General features: G+C 40.1%; 1 protein-coding gene across 1 annotated transcript in view; it reads right to left on the reverse strand.

The window, feature by feature from the left end:
* ZBTB11 (zinc finger and BTB domain containing 11) overlaps positions 1-18,266 on the reverse strand; it is a 32,580-nt gene extending 14,314 nt beyond the window's left edge. Inside the window, exons 1-4 of the mRNA XM_082696183.1 lie at positions 17,969-18,266; positions 15,533-17,752; positions 8,003-8,238; positions 7,056-7,287 (exon numbers count right to left, since the gene is read on the reverse strand). Of these exons, the coding sequence (XP_082552309.1) occupies positions 7,056-7,287; positions 8,003-8,238; positions 15,533-15,842 (778 nt within the window). The 5' untranslated portion in view covers positions 15,843-17,752; positions 17,969-18,266. The remainder of the gene's footprint in view (positions 1-7,055; positions 7,288-8,002; positions 8,239-15,532; positions 17,753-17,968) is intronic.
* Between the last annotated feature and the right edge of the window lie 770 nt (positions 18,267-19,036).

Consider the following 19,036-nt stretch of genomic DNA (forward strand, 5'->3'; position numbering starts at 1 on the left):
CTAAGGCAAAGGCTCCTCACCCCTCCCCATCCTTGGAATGAGGGTGCCATTTGCCTTTCCTGCTCCCTGAGGCTGCTCTAAGGACATAGCTGTGAGACAGTGATGTGATACTGAAAACATCTATACTAATGTGATAGGACCCAGTTAAGGCATCTTTCTAATCTTTTAAGTTTGGTTTTGGGGAGGTTCAGAGTTCCACTCATCTTGCTGCCGCCCAAGACGAGCCTCATATATAAGTGCCCTTTGCTTGTTAAAACTGCCACCTACCAGCTTGGAATGGCCTGCCTGTTTCTTTGGTACAGGGGCCAATTTCAGATTATACCAGGGAAGCTCATGGGAGGGTTACGAACCAAAAGAAAGAAAAATTATGACAGGGATGGACTTCCACATCCAGCAATATGGCCAACTAAGGTACCCTAATTTGACCTACTTACTTTTAAAAAAGTGAGAGAGAGAGAAATATTTAAAGTATTACTTTAAATATACTTGGTACTCCAACACTGAGTGAAGGAAGTAAGAAATCCTTCCTGATTAGTCATGACTACAAACCAAGCTTAATTTGGTGGGATTTTTTGTTGAATATATAGCAGTTTCATAGTCAAAAAATCCTCAGGCTCAGAATTTAAAGCAATCCCAGACCGGTAATGCCCTCAGCATTTTAAGAATCCAATGTTTTCTCTGTAGAAAACACTTCAACCCAGAACTCAAAACATTTCCCACAAAGTTTTAAAGAATATGAATTCATTGTGCACAGATCAAAACAAACAAACAAACAAACAAACAAACACACAAGCAAGACACTATGAACCAGAGCTAGTGGAAACAAACAGCATGAATCAAATCCGCAAAGATTTTAAGTACTGCTATAATCAAATATAGAAAGTTAAGAGTGGCATATCACCAGTAAAGAGCAAAAGGTCATAAAAAGCAGCGCCCCAAAAGAGACATCTGAAAAAGAAGTAAATGGAAAAGAGGGATGCCTGGCTGGCTCAGTCAGTAGAGCATATGACTCTTAATCTCAGGTTTGTGAGTTCAAAGCCCCATGTTGGGCACAGAATTCACTTAAATAAAAATAAAAATTTAAAAAAATGGAGAAGAGACTGGAATAAAAACTCAATAAATGAATTTAACAGCAAATGAAATACAGCTAAATAATGGGTCAATTAAAATTTTCCAGGATAATCTACACAGAGATAAATACAGAAGAGAAATTAAAGGTCACAGAATATAAAGTGAGAAATGTCTATCCAATTGGAATTTCAAAAGGCAGAAGAGAGAAAATGAGGCCGAAACAAGTTTTTTTTTTTTTAAAAAAAGGTTTTGTTTTTTTTTTTTTTTAGATTTTATTTATTTATTTAACACAGAGAGAGATCTCAAGTAGGCAGAGAGGCAGGCAGAGAGAGAGAGGGAAGCATGCTCCCTGCCCAGCAGAGCACTGATGCGGGGCTCGATCCCAGGACCCTGAGACCATGACCGGAGTCGAAGGCAGAGGCTTTAATCCACTGAGCCACCCAGGAGCCCCCAGAAACAAGTTTTGAAGGCATACTGGCTGAGACTTTTTCTCAACTGATTAAGGATAATCTCAATTTCTGGGTTCAGGAAGTTCAACCATTTTTATGCAGGACAGTTGAAAGGCAAAGATCCTCATGCTAGATTAAGAACAAAATCCAGAAGTATGATGTTTCTTTATTTATTTGACAGAGATCACAAGCAGGCAGAGAGAGAGGAAGGGAAGCAGGCTCCCTGCTGAGCAGAGAGCCAAATGCGGGGGTCACCCAGGCGCCCCAGAAGTATGATGTTTAAAGAGAAATGTAAAACATAAAGATACAAAAAGGCTGAAAATAAAAGATGGAAGACATGCTAGGGAAATAGTAATGAAAATATTGTTCACGTATCTAAAAAATATTTACTAAAGTAGTCAAAATAGAAAACTAAAAAAACTAAAAAAATGTTTATAACAGCAATCCCAGACCGGGATCAAAAAAATGTTTATAACAGGAGCCAACATTAGAATGTAGAGGTAAAAAATCACCAACAAAGATAAAAGAGGATCACTACCTAATAATAAAAAGATATTTTATCCTAAATCAGTAACTCGAAATTTATATGCAACTTATATGCAAACAAACATGCCTCAAGATACACAAAACAGGTGGCACCTAGGTGGCTCAGTGGGTTAAAGCCTCTGCCCTCAACTCAGGTCATGATCCCATGGTCCTGGGATTGAGCCCTGCATCAGGCTCTCTTCTCTGCAGGAAGCCTACTTCCCCTCCTCTCTCTGCCTACTTGTGATCTCTCTGTCTGTCAAATAAATAAAATCTTAAAAAAAAAAAGATACACAAAACAGAAATTGAGGAAACTCAGTAATAGGCAAATGAATCACATTAATTAATATTCTAAAGCACCTCTGTCAATAACTGATAGATCAAGCACACAAAATAATCAGTAAAGAATTAACAAGCCACAATATATTGAATGTTGGTTCCAAATGAAAAGACTCACATTCTATTCAAGTAAATTGAAGCTTATAAAAATAGACCATATGTAGGGTTAAAAGCAAAAAATCTACAGTACTAAAGGGAAACTTACAGCCTTGATGCTTACAACAGAAAGTCAGGAAGGCTGGGAGCTAATGAGTGAAAAGCATTATACTTAACAGTCAAAAAAAATAGTAACGGGGCTCCTGTCTGGCTAAGTCAGCAGAGCATGTGACTCTTGATCTTATGGTTCTAAGTGTGAGTCCCACACTGGGTGTACAGTTTACTTTAAAAACTAAAGACAGTGACACTCAAATACAGTAAAAGGCAGATTAATGAAGGGAAATCAGTAAAAGAAAATAAAAGTTGTTCCCTTATTTTTTTAAACAATTTTTTATTTTTTAAGGATTTTATTTACTTATTTTAGAGGGAGAAGGAGCACATGCAAGCAGGTGAGGGGCAAAAGGGGACAGAGAGGGACAAGCAAACTCTGAACTGAGCATGAAGCCCAACGTGGGGGTTGCTCTCATGACCTTGAGATCATGACCTGAGCCAAAATCAAGAGGCCACTGCTTAACTTGACTGAGCCACTCAGGTGACCCAACAGCTATTCTTTGAACGGTGTGTCAAGAAGAATTAGTCAGAACTTGGTAAGAGGCAAAAAAAGATTACCAGGTACTAAGAGCAGTGTTGAAGATGCACCACTGATTTAATGCTATTGACTAGACTATTTTACAACTCTGTAAAAAGTAACTTACAGAAAAATGATAAAAACGCAAATGAGGGGATGGCTCAATAGGTTGATGTTCAGCTTTTGGTTTTGGTCAGGTCATTATCTCAGGGTTGTGAGACGGAGTTCTGCATTAGGCTCCAAGCTTAGCAGAGAGTCTGGTTGAGATTTTCCATCTCCCTCTCCCTCTGTCCTCCCCTCCTCCAATTTTTCGCCTGCTCGCTCTCTCTCAAAATAAATAAATCTTAAAGAAAGAAACAAAGTTTGAGTAACTCTCTAACCATTAAATATGCCAGATAAGTAGTTAAAAATCTTCCAACTCCAGCATAAGCCCAGGCAATTTTAGCCACCATTCTACCAAACATTCAAGAAAAAATAATGCTAATCCACAGTATATTTCAGAGTATCTAAAAATTGGAGGGAGCATACATTTTATAAGACTAGACCAACTCAGAGTGCCTGGGTGGCTCAGTCGTTGGGCATCTGCCTTCAGCTCCACTCATGAAGCCAAGGTCCTGGGATCGAGTCTCACATTGGGCTCCCTGCATGGCAGGAAGTCTGCTTCTCCCTCTGACCCTCCCTGCTCTTATGCTCTCTTGTTCATTCTCTCTCAAATAAAATTATTAAAATCTTAAAAAAAAAAAAAAAGACTAGAGCAACTCAGATATCAAAATATGAAACTGTGAAAAAGAAAAATTACTTGTGAATATACGTGCAAGTATTCTAGAGAACATTAGCAAACCAAACAGCAATTTATACAAAAGCTGGTAATAATATGACCAACCCGGATTTATTTCAAGAACAAAAAAAAATCCATGTAATTTCCTACATTAACAGAAGGGTAAGAATACAGGCAGTTTCAATAAATACAGAAAAAATACGTGGTAAGTCAATACTGCTGGAGGAGGTCATCAAAAAGATTTGACTTCCAGCTGACCCTCGAGCTGGATGGACCCAGACAAGTGGAGGACTCCACCACTCCCCTGTTTCTGAAATGTGTTTCACTTGCCTTCTCTGTTCCCAGAAGTTGCCCCCAAAATACATCTTTGAGATAGAAACTTGGTATTGAGGTCCCCTGGGCTGGGTACCTGACTGAACCCACTTAAGGCCTCCTGAGTACATGACGGAACACTGTTAAGGCCTCTATATAAACTTCTAAGATTCTGCACAGAGATCTACTCATCCTGCAGCTGCCCCAGACAATCCTCATAAGTACTGGCTCCCTGTGCAGATTATACCTGGGAACCTCCTCAGAGAATTACAAACCAGCCCCCATTTTAGAGGGAATATCCTTAATGTTAAAACGGTAAAGGGTTATCTATTTAAAACATTTACCAAGTCATATACTTTGTGGTAAAAAAGCACCTTCTTTAGAAATGGAAATGAGATAAGTAAACCCCCTATCATTTCTATTCAATTGGTTTTTTGAGGTCCTGGACAGCACTTTAAAGCAAGAAAAAAGTTTTCAAAATACAAAACCTGGAAAGGTAGAAACAAAACCAACACTATTGGCAGATAATTTATTTCTTTATATGGAAAATTCCGAAGAATCTATAGGTAAATGACTGAATGACCAAGAGAATTTAGCAGAATTAAGAGAATTTAGCAGTATTACTATATACAAAATATACACCCAAAATAAATCTGAAATTATATAATTTTAAGAAAGAAATACAATAGTTTCAAAACATATAAAGTATCTTGGGAGTAATCCTACAAAAGGTGTTTGAGATTACTAGGGACAACTCTAAAACTTTATTAATTCAATGTAATCTCTATCAAAATACACTATTCGGTGTATAAACTGACAAGCTGCTTTTAGTTTTTATGGAGCAAAGGGTTATGAAACGAAGACCCACCTGAATAATAAATGTGGGAGACTCCCCTTACTATTGTAAAGGTAACGTAATTAAGACAAGTGAAAATAGCGTATGGAAAGACAACTGATAGACTAGAAGAAAGCCTAGAATCAGCACCAAACTCCTGGGACTGTTTTGTTAAGAGAATCTGAATGGTGAACTGACAAGGAGGATGGCGTCTTCACTAGAGGGCTCTGAGAGAAGCGATGATTAAAACGGGAAAAAAATGAAATCAAACACCTATTTCACACCAACAAAAATAAACTGCAAACAGATTAAAACTTAAATATGAAAGAAAAACTATGAAAATTTTAAGAAGAAAATCTATGAACATGTCTTTATGACAGTACAGAAAAATTTTTTACAAGCATAAACAAAGGAAAACACAAATTAATTCAACTACATTAATTGGGTAATTTAAAAAGATGTACATTTTATCTTTTTATACTGTACATGTTTTATATTCCTTACCTAATATTAAACAAAATAAAAACCATCTATTTTGCCTATTGAATTACATTATATTTGCTGCACAATATATAAAAATAAGCATATAGGATGAAAAACAAATGAGGTATTTCATTGGAATTTTACGATGCTGTATTGCAGTTAATTGGGGCAAACACTTCATTCGCTAAGCTGCTGAGAAACTGAAAAAGAACACTTCATATACCTCTCTTCCTGCTTAAGATGCATAAAAGACAAGGGAAAAAATCCCAAAGCTAACTTATTTCAAAAGACTACATCTGTGATGAGTTTTATTATTCAGATGGCCCAGTATAAGACATTTTCTCCTAAGTCACTGAACCCAGAAAAAAGAAAATATCGCTAATCTAAAATGTAATGCAATTCTATGCTCCATGAAAAGCTTTGTTCACCATTGTATCCCCAGAGCCTAGGCTGGTTCCTCACACACAGCAGATGCTTAATAAGTATTTTTTTTTTAAATAATTAAACATAGTTACAGAAAAGAAAAAAATACACGTTATTTGTCTTCCCAGAATAAGTGATTTTTAAAAGCATGAGTAGGGGTGCCTGGCTGGCTCTGTGGATATAGCATGCAACCCTTACTCTTGGGGTCATAAGTTTGAGCTCCATATTGGGTGTGAAGTCTACTTTAAATAAAATATAATATATATATATATATGGTAGAAAAGGACCAGTGGGTTAACTAAGTTAAGTATTTATATACCTGGATAAAGTCACTTTTTTGTTTCGGAAAAGGAAAATAATATTTTACACAGTGATGTCAGTAATTCAGTAATCAGGAGTTACAGTAAGTTAATATTATGAAAAAATGTATAAATAAGGTTACCTATTTTAATTCTTCCTAAATTTTCATTTGTTGACTCCTAAGCCAATATATAAGTTCTAGTGGGCCAAAAGAAAGTCAAATTATTCATTTACAATAACAATAAAAGCAAAGGAAAAAGCCACACCTAGAATTTTGATTAATGTATATTAACAGCTTGATTATTCAAACTAATGAATTCTAATAATCTTTAAAAATGAGAAAAAACAGACTTACAAAGGTGCTCTACTATTACATGTTCCACAACATAAGATACAGGAGGTTAATTCTTTTAACAGTCAATTTTTAAATAACATATTCACTTAGTGGAATGTAACACTGATGCAGTTATGGATCTCTCTCAAACTGTTTTTAGCTATGTTAATCTCAGAAATTTTTCTACTGCTACATTTGTCTCACCAATGAGGTAGTGATAGAAAATGACAGCCTTTTCTATAACCCTACCTTGGAAACTTTGCTAAAAGTAAAGACTTTTTAAATTCAGCTTAGTACACTACTATAGGTGGGCTTCTCCCACTGCAGCATAAATCCTGAGTTTCTAAGACACACACACACCCACCCACACACCTTCTTCCAGTAGGTACTTACACACACACACACACACACATACACACACACACACCACTTCTTCCAGTAGGTACTTATAAACAAAAGCAAGAGTATTAGAAAATTCTTACCAGAAAGATCCACCACTGCCTCATGACTGGAAACAGCTCCTTTCTCAATAAAAAGATCTCGAAAATATTCACTATTAGCTGACAAAACAGATTTATGAGCTTTGTACTCTTCTCCCTCAATTAACAAAGTAACATCACAGAACTGGTTGGAGAGTCTCTGTTCGTTGAGCTGTTTTAAGACAGCCTGACAATGTTTTGGAGAAGAACGTTTCACCACTCCTTTGGTGTCAACCTATCAAAATAAGTTTAAGACCAAGAGTTGTATTATATATCATTTGTATCTCTACCTTTAAGAGAATTTAAAACATGACATGTTATTCACTTTTAAAGACTCCATTAATTAATATGAAGAGTGAGATGTTCTTTATCTATATATTTAAATAAAAATTAAATATTTATTCTCTATATATTCAAATATCTATATATTTAAAAATATTTATTATCTATATATTTAAATAGGTCATTCTCATTATTTTCTGCTGTGTTCATTCTACTTGACCCAGTGGAAACCTGCATCTCACTTCTTGCTGCCTTTTCTTACCAGTCAGAAACTTCATGATGTATAAAGTAATTGCAGGTAAAAAAGAAAGGCCTAGCCAGTTTAATTTTACCTTGTTTCACGACCTAGAGACTGCTTCCAGAAATGTATTCTGTCTACCTGTACCAATATACCATTTAAAAAGACAGGAAGAATGATTAACAACAAACCAAGGAACTTCTGAAGAGAAGAAACAACAGGAATATTTGATTAATGAAAAAGCAGGATTAGCATACTTTTAGTGTATGTAACAAGAGAGTGCATTACCCGAGACATTAAGTGCATTACTTAAATTTCCAACTTCAGTGCCATAGGTCAAGCCATTTCAGTACTTTAAGAAAAAAATTTACCAAGACTATAAATACTAATATATTACAAATGTTAAAGGTAGATGGAAATTTCCACTTACAAAAACAAGTTCATGTTTCGATACTGGCTTCTTTTTTGCAGGCTTGGAGGCTGTAGTTGGAGGTGAAGTAAAATTGCTCAGATCATCTTCTGATTCATTACTTTCTTCTCCAGATTCAAGATCTAGTCCCAATTCTTCCAGCATTTCTGAAGTATCTGATATTGGACGGGAGCGATCTAGTTTCTCCTGGCATTTGCTACACTGTTTAATGTAATCTTTCACTTGCTTTAATATACCTATAATAAATATAAGAATAAAAAGTCAAATTTAATGCTGTTCTCATTTGAAAATTGAAAATTATTTATTGTCAGTTAATCTGTGTACTGATATATGTTTGAGTGCATACGTCCAGACACACACATGTCCCATAAAGTATGTAAAAGTGATTTTTTTAGGACATAAAGTACATTTTTTTCATAGATTTAAGGTTATAAATGATGGTTTGTTTCTATGCTTATTTTTGTTTATTCCTAGTAATTCACTTCCCCACTGTAAAAGATGATTACATAACAGTGCCCATTTCCATGTGCAACTCATTCATGCTAAAGAACTACATGAAAATGCCAATATAACCTTCATGAACAGTAATATAATGTGGTTACCTCTCCACCCTACTAACATCAGGCCTGACCATGCAATTTGCTTTGGTCAATGGAATATGGATAAATATAATGTGTGCCACATCTCAGAAGCTTTAAAAGGCACGGTTTCCCTCCAGGGCTCTGATCTTTGTCTCCTCTCTCAAATGACAGCATTTTCCAGATAAATGCCATCCTTTAGAGCCCAAATTGACAGAGCCTGAAAAAGACAGGTGGAGTCAACTGCAACCTGAACTACAACCACAACTTGCGAGGAAAGTATAAAATCAATCTCATTTTTGAAAGCTATGAGATTTTAGGGCTGTATGAAAAAACAGCATAAACAATCTAACAAAAGTTAGATTGTATACAGACCACTCACAAAACCCTATTCTGAATTTCAACTTCTAGCTCAGCATGTTGGGGTAGGGGTAAGGAGCAGGGAGGAACACCACTTGTAAAATAAGACCAATTAATTTCCATCCTACAAATGAGAAAATGAAGCTCTAGAAGGTTAAGAAACGTGTCCAAAGTCAAATGCTAAACTAAATTGCACAACCAGGCCTCCAAAATCCCTATGATTTTCAGTATATTATGCTAATTTACATAGGAAGACATTTGTCCATCACTATGACAGAAAATTCTCCTCCTCACAATCCCAAGTAAAACGTAAATGAAAGGCTCATTAATAAGCTAAAATGATATAGACAGTGAATTCCTGAAAAGAAGTTCAAGATGTCAAATTATAATATGGTTCCTTGTACTTTCAACCTTCAGATAATATTCAAGCAATATTTCTCAAATTGTATTATGTCCCAGGGCACCTGGATGGCTCATTAGTTACGTGGCTGCCTTTGGGTCAGGTCATGATCTCAGCATCCTGGAATTGAGCCCCATATCGGGCTCCCTACTTGGCAGGGAGTCTGCTTCTCCCTCCCGCTCTCCCTGCTTATGAGAGCTCAATCTCTCTGTCAAATAAATAAATAAAATCTTAAAAAAAAAAAAAAGTCCCATACTTACTTAAAAATATACACTGGACTAATAAATTCAGAAAATTATACTCTCATTTTACATGCACATAATAGGTATTATCATATTCAAACCTCTGAGAGTTCTATAGTGAAAAATATGTTTAATAAGAATTTGCCAACTGTATTCATTTAAAGACCCCCTTCCCCCAACCCAAAACATAACAGGAAATAATGGGGTAGGGTTAAATAAAACTTCCATAAAAAGTGAATTTGCATGTGCACATTTGCATGAGGACAATATACATTCCAACGTCTGAAAATGCTTAAGTCTATACCAGTATGAGGTATGTAGCGGGCAGATTAAAAAAAGTGATGAAAGTCTAGAGGGATATATATATATTTTACATACAATTAAGAGTAAATGGAGGAGCGCCTGGGTGGCTCAGTGGGTTAAAGCCTCTGCCTTCATCTCAGGTCATGATTCTAGGGTCCTAGGATTGAGCCCCACATGGGGCTCTCTGCTCATCAAGGAGCCTGCTTCCCCCTCTCTCTCTGCCCGCTGCTCTGCCTACTTATGATCTCTCTGTCAAATAAATAAATAAAATATTTTTTTAAAAAAAGAATAGAAGACATGTAAGAGAATATATCTATTTTTAAAGATTTTATTTATTTGTGAGAGAGAGAAAGAGAGACCGCATGTACCCATGTACAGGCCATGGGGTTGAGGGGGAGGAAAAGGGACAAGCAGACTCAGCATTGAGCAAGAAGCCTGATGTAGGGCTCGATCCCAAAAGTCTGAGCTTGTGACATGAGCCAAAATCAAGAGTTGGAAACTTAACTGACTGAGCCACCTAAGCTTCCTGAGAATATGTATTTCAAAGTAAAAAACAAAAAACGTGGAAATTTCCATGTTCACAATGAACAAAGAAGGCATTTTTTCCCTAATTAATTTTGTCTGTATTTTATGATTCTACACAGTTCAATATATTCTGCATACAGCATAAGTCTGATTACACTATAAACTGGTTGAGTTCAAATGGTATCGGAGAAACTACAAATGAAGCATTTGAAAAGGATGAAAATAATAAAATCTGCAGGAAAAAATTTATTAATTATGATAGTCTAACAATTGTCAAAAGGGACCCGGTATGTTTCAAATCCTTTCATCTGAGTGTTAATGTTTTGATGGGATCATCTTAAAGTTATCTTTACAGATTCTGAAACCTGACCTCTTTAGTTAATCCAGAATTGATTAAGCTGAAAGACTGACTCAGGTTAACCACTAAAAGGCATCAAGGTATAAATGTAGTTAATTTACTACATTACTGCAAAGGGTTGAAACTACTTATGCAACAAAATCTGAATCCACTAACTAGCTCTGTGACCATGGCCAAGTTGCTAAACCTCTCTATGCCTTTGTGTCATCAGCTGTAAAATGGGATGACAATAAGGTGCTGCTGTGATTGTTAATATTTATAAAACTCTTTGAACAATATATGACACATAGTTACTACATAAGTATTTGTTAAATACAGTAATAATCACTGATCAACCTCTATGGTACTAAAAAACAAAACAAAAACCGAAAATCCACATAAAACACCAAGTTACCATTAAAAAATTCTTCACTGACCACAGAATAAAACAAAACAAAACAAAACAAAAACAAAACAAAACAAAAATAAAAACCACACCAAAAAAACAAAGATGAAAGACCTTAGTGGGTAGTTGTCTAATAAAACAACTTGAGAAACAGTTTCTTTAGAGCAGGTTTCTCAACCTCAGCAGTGTTGACATTTTGGGCCAAGATCATTCTTGTTGGTTGTGGGGAGGGGTGCAAAGGCCTGTGCTGTCCATTCTTACTCTAGAAAGTTTAGAAGCATTCCTGACCTCTCCTCAACTACATGTCAACAGCAACACCTCAACCACCACCACCATCACCCCCACTTATGACAACCAAAATTGTCTCCAGACACAGCCAGACGTCCCCTGAGAGGCAAAATCGTCCCTGGGTTGAGAACCAATGCTTTAGAGATCTATTTGCCTGAACAATCTGCTCCTGTTAGCTGTTCAAGAACCTCCTTCCCTGTCAGTTTTGGATACAGTGACCACCCCCAGTTTGGGGGCTCCCACTTCTAGCTCCATACGTTTTAGTTCTTCCTTCTTTGTTTTCTTCAAAGAGGTTACAATGGCTAGTTATACCTAATATTTACAAAGACCCAGTTTTTGGTGGGTTTTCTAGAGATTACAACCTCCTCTTCTAGGCTAAATAACAGTGGAATCCATTTATCCCGTAGTTTAAACAAAAATAATGCTTTTGGAAGCATTTCACTGTAAATTCCCTACCCATCAGCATCTGACTGAGGCAAGGGAGAGAATCAATTATTTTGAAACTGCAGCACATAACTCAATACAGGATAAAATAAGAGGATGTGTTTGCGGCGGGGGGGTGGGAGGGGGACAAGAATATTTATTAACATTTTACATCCCAAAATGTGCTGTATGTAAATGTCAGGCACTCTCCTTCTCTCTCAAGTTTTTCAACTATGCTCAAAGGAGGAAAATTGCTACAAACCTGCCTGAGCACTAGAATATAACTTATGATGGCAGCATTCCGAAAAAGCAAAATATATAATGAATCTCAGTAAACTGTCCTTGATACAACTTCTGGGGGAATGACTCTGGATAGTTCTTTTTTTGGCACCTACATTGATCAAATCTTAAGCTTTCAGATAAACAGATACAACTATGGCTCTGGAATATGTATATTTTGAGTGGAAATAAGTAAACAACCCAAGTGTTCATGTATTAAATATCAAAATGAAGAGCTATTAAAAAAAACTTTTTAAAATGAAAATCTAATAATGGGAGGCAAACTTCTCTGATGCTTATTATGAATTCTTATTATTTTTTCTTTTTTAAAAGTAAATTATGCCCAATGTGTGGTCTGAACTCATGATCCTGCGATCAAGAGTCCAATGCTTTATGGACTGAACCAGGTAGGTTCTCCAAATTCTTATTTTAAAGGAAGAAATACTAAAATAATAAGTAACGAGATCATCAACGAATACTCATTAATGTTAAAATAGCATTTTATGAAAAATCACTATTTTCCCAAACAAAACAAAATTAGTAAGAAAAGGGGTACTACTTTACATTTTTGAAAATCTTCTTAATGTGTGGCTCAACAGAAGACAGATCATCATATTTGCTTCTGCATTCAATTTAATACCATATATCATATACCATGGAGCCTCTGGAAAACTCCACTGTATACCTGGGAGACAATGAGTAAAAAAGGCAAATAATGCCTTAGAATTATCATTAAAATAATTGACTTTGTGGATCCTCTGAAAGGATCTCAGGGCCTCCCTTGCCAGGGGTTTAGTACCATAAGTACTGTACTTCAAGAATAGCTACCTAGTTGCTTAAGGACTTTTAATTTTACAAATGTATACAAATAACAAATGTATCTCTTTCATTTTTCAATTAAATGTAAACATGGTCTCAGTTTTTTTGCCTAAGACACTGCACACCAAAAACCAAACAACCCCTGCTGCCCCACCAAACTTCATTCGCTATCATTCAAAGATAACAAATTCAGGGAAGGGCTTTTTTTTTTTTTTTTTTTAAGATTTTATTTATTTAAGAGAGAGAGAGAGTGGGCGACAGAGAACAAGCACGGGGAGCTGCAGAGGAAGAGAGAGAAGCAGGGAGCCAGATGCTGGACTCCATCCTAGGACCCCAAGATCATGACCTGATCGAAAGGCATATGCTTAATTGACTAAGCCACCCAGAGGTCCTGGGAAGGAAAATTATTAATACTAAACTCTTACAGCACCATATTAACAGTGGTTAAGAGTGTGAAATTACAGAGGCAGGACCTCTGACATATAACCTCCTGGTGCTTTTAGTTTTCTCACCTATAAAATAGAGCTATAAATGTTTCCACCTTACAAGGTTTTATCAAGAGTAAATGAGTGAAAAACAAACTAAGAGCTCAGAGCTACACCTGATATAAAAATCTGATCAAGCTTACTTTAAGCTGTAATTGTCATTTTTTTTTAAATTTTGATTTTATTTATTTATTTAACAGAGAGAGAGAGAGAAATCACAAGTAGACACAGAGGCAGGCAGAGAGAGAGAGGGAAGCAGGCTCCCTACTGAGCAGAGAGCCTGATGCGGGGCTCGATCCCAGGACCCTGAGCTCATGACCTGAGCCGAAGGCAGAGGCTTAACCCACTGAGCCAACCAGGCGCCCCTGTAATTGTCATTTTTAAAAAATATATTTTATTTACTTATTTGACAAAGCGAGTGAGATCACAAGTAGGCAGAGAGGCAGGCAGAGAGAGAGGTGGGGAAGCAGGCTTCTCGCGGAGCAGAGAGCCCGACGTGGGGCTCAATCCCAGGACCCTGAGATCATGACCCGAGCCGAAGGCAGAGGCTCAACCCACTGCGCCACCCAGGTGCCCCTATAACTGTCATTTTTAACATGTCATAAAGTATTAAAAAAAATTTTTTTTCAAGTGGTTTCTACAATCCAAGGTGGGGCTTGAATTTACCACCCAGAGATTAAGAATCAGATGCTTCTTGGACTGAACTAGTCAGGCACCCCAAGATGTCATAAAGTATCAAACCTGAAACATTTGCTCAAGAAAACCAGGTCTGACCACACCAGCCCTAACAAAATGCAATTACTCCGTATTCACCCTTCAAAATTTTTTCCCTTTAGAGGAGTTTCATTCAAATATTGGTTTAAAATAGAAAATAAATGACGGGAAAACACTTAAGAAGACAAGAGCTGGACCGTTTTTGAAAACATGAAAGAACTCTAAGGAACAAAAAGAAGGACCACCCATTAGTTTCTTACTAATGATGACATTGTTCATTGATGACAAAGCTCATTAACTGAAAAGAACTTCAGAAAGTACTGAGTAGTCCAGTTTCTTTGCTCACAGATAAGGAACCAAGACTCCTAAGTTCTCCTGAGCCATAAGGAGAGTGAGAGGCTGAATCCTTCCAGACATAACCGCTCATGAGGGCCTGCAAATCTTTCACGGATTCCAACTGAACAGTGTCCACGTGAATGAATGCAAATCAACGTTGTGGACAGTGAGAGAGCTAGAGACCCTTGCCTGGTTCCCACCGAGTCCAGATAAACTTGAGCGCAGTTATTTCCTGACTATTACAAACGCAGTAACCGTATCTCTTCTGGGTAGACACAGTGCCTCGGAGTTTCCCAAGAGCTTTTCACAGTATCAGAGGGCAGGACACGAAAACATCCCGAATGCAGGCTGGCATCCGTGACATGGACTCCTCGCCTCCTAATGGAAGCTGCAGACGGCTGTCCCCACACAGTCCCTTCCGACCCCCTCCGCGCACAGCTGCCTGACTGCTTATTTACGCCGCAGTAGCACGGTTTGAGGAATACGCGCAGGCAGGTCCAGAGAACCTCAAAACCGCAGGCCGAACTCCAGCGGAAACGGCTGGGGCAAACAGCCCTGGCTTGGGGCGGACCGTCCCTCCCCCAGACCATCAGCACTACAGGGTTTCAGGAGGCGCGACGCGCCGCTCCGCAGCGCCGCCGACCCCGCGGTCGGGAAGCCTCCCGGGAGGGCGGGAGCCACCGCCTCCTGCGCCGCCGAAGGAGGCGGGCCCGCCGCCGCCGCCCGCACCGCCCGGCCCCTCCGGGCGGCTGGCCCGGCCCCCGGGGAAGCCCCCTCCGCCCCACCCCGGGCCAGGGCCCGCCCCCAGCTTCCCAGGCCTCCTTCCTGTGGGAAGTACGGCTCCTTTCGCGTCCCCCACCCTCTCGGCTCCGCCTGGCAGCCGCTCCGCCGGCGAGCGCAGGTTGGCCCGGCGAGGGGCGTCTGGGACCCCCAAACTCGCTCGTGCGCTCGTGCACGCAGAGGCCCGCCTCTGCCAGCGGGCCTGGCCTGGGCAACAGGCCGCCGCCCGCCCCCTCGCCACGGGCGAGGTCCTACCTCGCCACCAGTAAGTCTTGGACAAGTCGTGCCAGGTCTGATGCCGGGTGTGGTGAGTGCCGCCGGGGCCCAGGTGCGCCGCCTCGATGAGCCCCCGGCGCCGCTCCGGCTGCAGCACCACCTCCAGCTCCGCGAAGGTCTTGCGGTGCCGCTGCCGCCGCTGGTAGTACAAAGTCCCACCGCGCACCACGTAGCAGGCAGCTGCCTTGCGGATTTTACGCTTGACATTGCCCTCGGTGCCCGGCGCATACGGCTCACGCTCGTTTGTCAGGTAGCGAAGAATGGCCCGGTAGCTTTCCTCGCTTGACATCGCTGACGGCGGCTCCCTGAGGGCGCCTGTCAGTGGTGGGGGAGGAAGACGGGGCACTAGCTCCGGGCGGATGCAACAGCGGCGGTGGCACCGTAGGGAGGAACGGCTGTATCAGTGGTGAGTGCTCTTCGACGGCGCCCGCAGCGCGAAGGGAGAACGGACGAATTGGTAACCAGGGGGAACTGCACTTCTCCAGCGCGCGGGATCCGCAGGCGACTGACAAAATGGCTGCTGCACCACCGGAAGTGACGTGCTCAAGGGCAGTGGGTGCGGGGACTGAGTCCTGATTGGAGCGCACTGGCTTTCTGGCTTGAAGAAGCCGACCGAGTGACGTGAGGACTGCGGGCGGACATTTTGGAAGCGGGTAGGCCCTTCCTGGGAGACTAAAGTCGCTTCGAGCAGACATCTTAAGTCCTGGCAGTTTCCCCTTTTATTTTTCCCCCTCTTTCCCATGCTCTGAGCACGTGTAGGAGTTGGTGGGCTGTTATTATCTTGTCCGAGGTACTCCGAGATCTAGACGAGTCTGTTTTTGCCCCGCCTACCTTCTGAGATCCCCCGACAACAGGAAAGCATCAGATTTTGAGGCTTTTATTGAAATGTAAGCCTATGGACGCCAAGACCAAAGACAGCCCATTCACATGTAAAGGAGTTATCAGTTAACGTTTAAAATCCAAGTCCCTTAATGACAGGACTTACTGTAATTTCTAAACTTAAACTGTTGGCTCCAAATCACGCATGGAATAGTCGGGATTTTCCTGGAATAATCGTACATAGGGGCAGTTTTCTATATAGGAAGATAACAATGTTGGCAAAGAGTGGGGAGGCGTAGCTAGCACTCTTGCAGCTTCATTCGCACATATTTTTACATAAATTTAGGGGGAGATTCTCAGTTTTATACCTAGTACTTATTGAATGCACAAAAGGCTGAGGCGACTTGAATTGCATTTTCCAGTGTGCATTGTGAGTCCTGTTTCACACTTTTAGCGGGTAGCCCAGAGTGATGGCTGCTGTCGCCCTCCATGTGTTTAATCTGCAGCTCAGACAAGACCACAGATCTATGACATCCTGCTTGACACGGGGCAGGTACTGACAGTGCTTTATTGGCGCCTGAGAACTCCTAGCCAACCCGTCCTCCTCAGGTTGGAGTCTGCAGTCCTTGGGTGAGGCTCTTTTGTGGAGAGAGGTTAGGGGCAGACAACAGGTGAATGCACTAGGCTCAAAATACAGGATGGCACCCAGTCTCTTTAGTACTTGTGGGCGGGGGGTTGCAGGAATTAGCAGATGGCTTAGATACTTGAGGAGCATCCTTGAGTGACTCAGGCTGTAGATAAGTAAGCCCCGAGTCACACAGAACGACCAGATATGGAATTTATTTAGGGTCACTCAATCCATAGAGACAGCGCTGTAAGGAAAAATTAGAAGGTGGAGATGCGCCCCTACCCTCCTTGGGGTGGGGCATCCAAAGCGGATATTCAAATCAGTGCTTCGAAAACTGTGTGCTGTGTCAGCCCCATCACTTTTCAGCTGTGAAATCGACCCCCTTTAAATTTAAAACACATTTAAATAAAAATTTAACAAATCGTGTAAGTGAATAGAAAAAACTTAAATCCCCTTACACCCAATTCAGTTTTTGCCAAACAAAACCAAACCTGTAAAAGCATTGTGAATCCCACCATACTTGGATTCGCCTCTGTGCCTTTGCGCCAATATGAAGAAAAAGATTTTTACAGGTGGCCTAATTGGTCTAAAAGCTAAACTTGCCATACTTCCAGCAGTTATTCAGTGTTTATTTCTAGCTCCTGCTGGGCAGCAGGCTACCCAGTAATCAAAGGTAATCAGAATTGGCAGTTTCATTGTATTAGATGTGAAGCAGTTCTTTAAAAAGAACTTTGTGTCCAAACTTTAGAACTCTGTAACTCTTGGGGCGCCTGGGTGGCTCAGTGGGTTAAAGCCTCTGCTTTCGGCTCGGGTCATGGTCCCAGGGTCCTGGGATCCAGCCCCGCATTGGGCTCTCTGCTCAGTGGGGAGCCTGCTTCCTCCTCTCTCTCTGCCTGCCTCTCTGCCTGCTTGTGATCTCTGTCTGTCAAATAAATAAATAAAATCTTAAAAAAAAAAAAAAAAAGAACTCTGTAACTCTAAATTCAAGTTGGGTATTTTGATTGGCTAAGCTTTCCTTGTTTATAGCTAAATAATGATTTATTTTTCCCTGTAATTTCATAAAGAAAACACTACCACAATAAGAACAATCTTCTCCCCAAGCAAAAGCTTACGTTTCTAAACCAGAGCCAGTGTATCTTGCATATTTTTTTAGGATTGATTTTACACATATTTTTAGTATTCAAGTCCCCCAAAAGGATATTTATTCCCAGCACCTAGTACAATGCTTGAATTTAACATCACCTACACAGAACAATCATTTAGTTCCATCGCCTTGGATAGAATGTGTGTGTGGAGAGGGTGGGATGTGATTTTTACCTTTACCTAAGTATTCTGTGTGTGAAACCAGGTTTCTCAAATGAGGATGAGGCTTATTCATTGTATATAGTCCTAACTTGGCAGCATGGAACACAAGATGATCTACCTTGTATGAAGTGGAAGCGTCTTTTTTTAAAGACTTTCTATTTATTTTAGAGACACAGAGTGCATGCAAACAGCAAACAGGGAGAGGCAGAAGCAGACTCCCTGCTAAGTAGGGAACTCAACGCAGGGCTCAGTGCCTTGAACTGCAGGCACCCCAGAGCAAGCCTACTTTTTTCTTTTTTAAAGATTTGTCAGAGCACAAGGAGAGGGAGAAGTAGGCTCCCTGCTGAGCAAGGAGACCTACGTGGGACTCCATCCTAGAACCCTGGGATCACAACAAACCAAAGGCAGACACTGAACCAAATGAGCCACCCAGGCATCCCAGCGCAGGCCTATTTTTTTTTTTTTTCCAAGATTTTACAGAGATCACAAGTAGGCAGAAAGGCAGAGAGGAAGGGAAGCAGGCCCCCTGCTGAGCAGACAGAGTGCCTGATGCTTGGCTCAATCCCAGGATCATGACCAGGTGAAGACCAAGGCTTTCACCCATTGAGCAACCGAGGCACCCCCACAGGCCTATTAACTCAAATTTACTCTTCCTTATCACATTTTACACACAAGTATTTCTTTTTTTTTTTTTTTTTTAAAGATTTTATTTATTTATTTGACAGAGAGAA

Source organism: Mustela nivalis (assembly GCF_964662115.1).
Source record: "Mustela nivalis genome assembly, chromosome: 1".
In the NCBI taxonomy this organism is placed as follows: Eukaryota; Metazoa; Chordata; class Mammalia; order Carnivora; family Mustelidae; genus Mustela; species Mustela nivalis.